This window comes from Clupea harengus, chromosome 2 (genome assembly GCF_900700415.2).
Source record: "Clupea harengus chromosome 2, Ch_v2.0.2, whole genome shotgun sequence".
Lineage (NCBI taxonomy): Eukaryota > Metazoa > Chordata > Actinopteri > Clupeiformes > Clupeidae > Clupea > Clupea harengus.
In genome coordinates, this window is record NC_045153.1 from 1,754,030 (window position 1) to 1,756,529 (window position 2,500).

At 50.0% G+C, this 2,500-nt stretch overlaps 1 protein-coding gene across 2 annotated transcripts in view; it reads right to left on the minus strand.

The window, feature by feature from the left end:
* Positions 1–2,500, minus strand: part of LOC116223394 — a 10,982-nt gene that overhangs the window by 3,921 nt on the left and 4,561 nt on the right. For both annotated transcript variants that reach the window (XM_031579776.2, XM_042709490.1), the window contains 2 exons: positions 1,922–2,076; positions 541–685 (listed from right to left, as the gene is read on the minus strand). In XM_031579776.2, coding sequence (XP_031435636.2) covers positions 541–685; positions 1,922–2,076 — 300 coding nt within the window. The remainder of the gene's footprint in view (positions 1–540; positions 686–1,921; positions 2,077–2,500) is intronic.

Sequence of the window (2,500 nt, forward strand, 5' to 3'; positions counted from 1 at the left end):
CCCTAACCCAAATGCAGAGTAACGGTCCTAAAAGCATCTCATTCATTTACGCTCTCGTTCATTTGAACTTCATAACGAACTTGGCGCATTGATACCGGGCGTAATCCAGTCAAAAACTTGGGACTACTTCATAGCGAACATGTTGCTACACTTTGTACTTCCAATTTGGCAAATTGATATGCAAGCGTAATACAGTCAAAAACCTGGAACTGCTTCATAGGTGTGCAAATATCAAAGTAAATAGATGTTCTAAAGCTCGTGTCACAATAGATAATCCAACCAAGTCGTGGTATAATAACAAAGAAAACACACCTCATCTGTATATGTGCCCACCTGCTCCACGACGTCAAATAACTTATTTATGAATCTGTCACAATAGGAAATCCAACCTAGCCGTGGTAAATAGTCGGTGTGTGTGTGTGTGTGTGTGTGTGTGTGTGTGTGTGTGTGTGTGTGTCTCTATGTGTGTTGGTGTGTGTCTCTATGTGTGTTGGTGTGTGTCTGTGTGTGTGTGTGTGTGTGTGTGTGTCTGACACTAACCTGACTGTGGGATGAGCCGGCACTCAGGATCGCTGGGGGTTCCGTGAGGTTTGGAGTAGAGCCGGTACTGCACCTGCACACAGACCCGTTCCCCTACGGGCAAAGGTTCCACACGTACCGCAGGCCCACAGCCCACACAGAACACCTGGTGTAACACAAGAACAACATGTGTTAAAGCACACACACACACACACACACACACACACACACACACACACACACACGACAGGCTCGTAGAACAGTCAACATGCACACACACACACACGACATCAGGCTCGTAGAACAGTCAACATGCACGGGCTTAGAGAACACACACACACACACACACAGCCAGACACACACACACACACACGACATCAGGCTCGTAGAACAGTCAACATGCACAGGCTTAGAGAACACACACACACACACAGCCAGACACACACACACACACGACAGGCTCGTAGAACAGTCAACATGCACGGGCTTAGAGAACACACACACACACACACAGCCAGACACACACACACAGCCAGACACACACACACACGACAGGCTCGTAGAACAGTCAACATGCACGGGCTTATAGAACACACACACACACACACACACACACACACACACACACACACACACACACACACACACACACACACACACACACACACACGACAGGCTCGTAGAACAGTCAACATGCACGGGCTTAGAGAACACACACACACAGAGCCAGACACACACACACACACACGACAGGCTCGTAGAACAGTCAACATGCACGGGCTTAGAGAACACACACACACACACAGCCAGACACACACACACACACGACAGGCTCGTAGAACAGTCAACATGCACGGGCTTAGAGAACACACACACACACACACACAGCCAGACACACACACACACACACACACGACAGGCTCGTAGAACAGTCAACATGCACAGGCTTAGAGAACACACACACACACACAGCCAGACACACACACACACGACAGGCTCGTAGAACAGTCAACATGCACAGGCTTAGAGAACACACACACACACACAGCCAGACACACACACACGACAGGCTCGTAGAACAGTCAACATGCACGGGCTTAGAGAACACACACACACACAGCCAGACACACACACGACAGGCTCGTAGAACAGTCAACATGCACGGGCAAATAACACAAACCCTAGGACACAGAACACAACACTAATGAAAAGAAAGGGAGGATGGATTACGGAAGTGTGTGGGTGTGTGTGTGTGTGTGTGTGTTACCTTCATCGTCTCTCCCTCTCTCCCATAGAGGAGTGTGTAACTCAGCTGTCCTCCAGATTCATTCTGGAGGCTCTGTGTGTGTGTGTGTGTGTGTGTGTGTGTGTGTGTGTGTGTGTGTGTGTGTGTGTGTGTTACCTTCATCTTCTCTCCCTCTCTCCCATAGAGGAGTGTGTAACTCAGGTGTCCTCCGTATTCATTCTGCAGGCTGTGGTCACTCCGGTTGAAGTCCATCTGGACACTCAGATATCCAGGAGACGCAATGACATCCACCTTAGGAGCACAGGAACGAGCTGGAGGGGGGAGAGAGGAGGAAGAGAGGGGAGCGAGAGGAAGAGAGAGGAGCGAGAGGAAGAGAGAGAGAGAGAGATACAGAGGAAGAGAGGAAGAGAGAGAGATGGAGGAAGAGGGAGGAGAAAGAGGAAGAGAGAGGAGAGAGATACAGCGGAAGAGAGCGGAATGGAGAGAGAGAGACAGAGGAAGAGAGAGGAGAGATGAAGAGAGAGAAAGGAGAGAGAGAATCAGAGAAAGAGGAGAGATGGAGGAAGAGAGAGACGGAGGAAGAGGAAGAGAGAGGAGAGAGAGGAAGATAGAGAAGAGAGGGAGGAAGAGGGAGAGAGAGACGGAGGAAGAGAGAGAGGAGAGATGGAGGAAGAGAGAGAGGAGACGGAGGAAGAGAGAGAGGGAGAAGGAGGAAGAGTGGCGAGGAGGGATCGA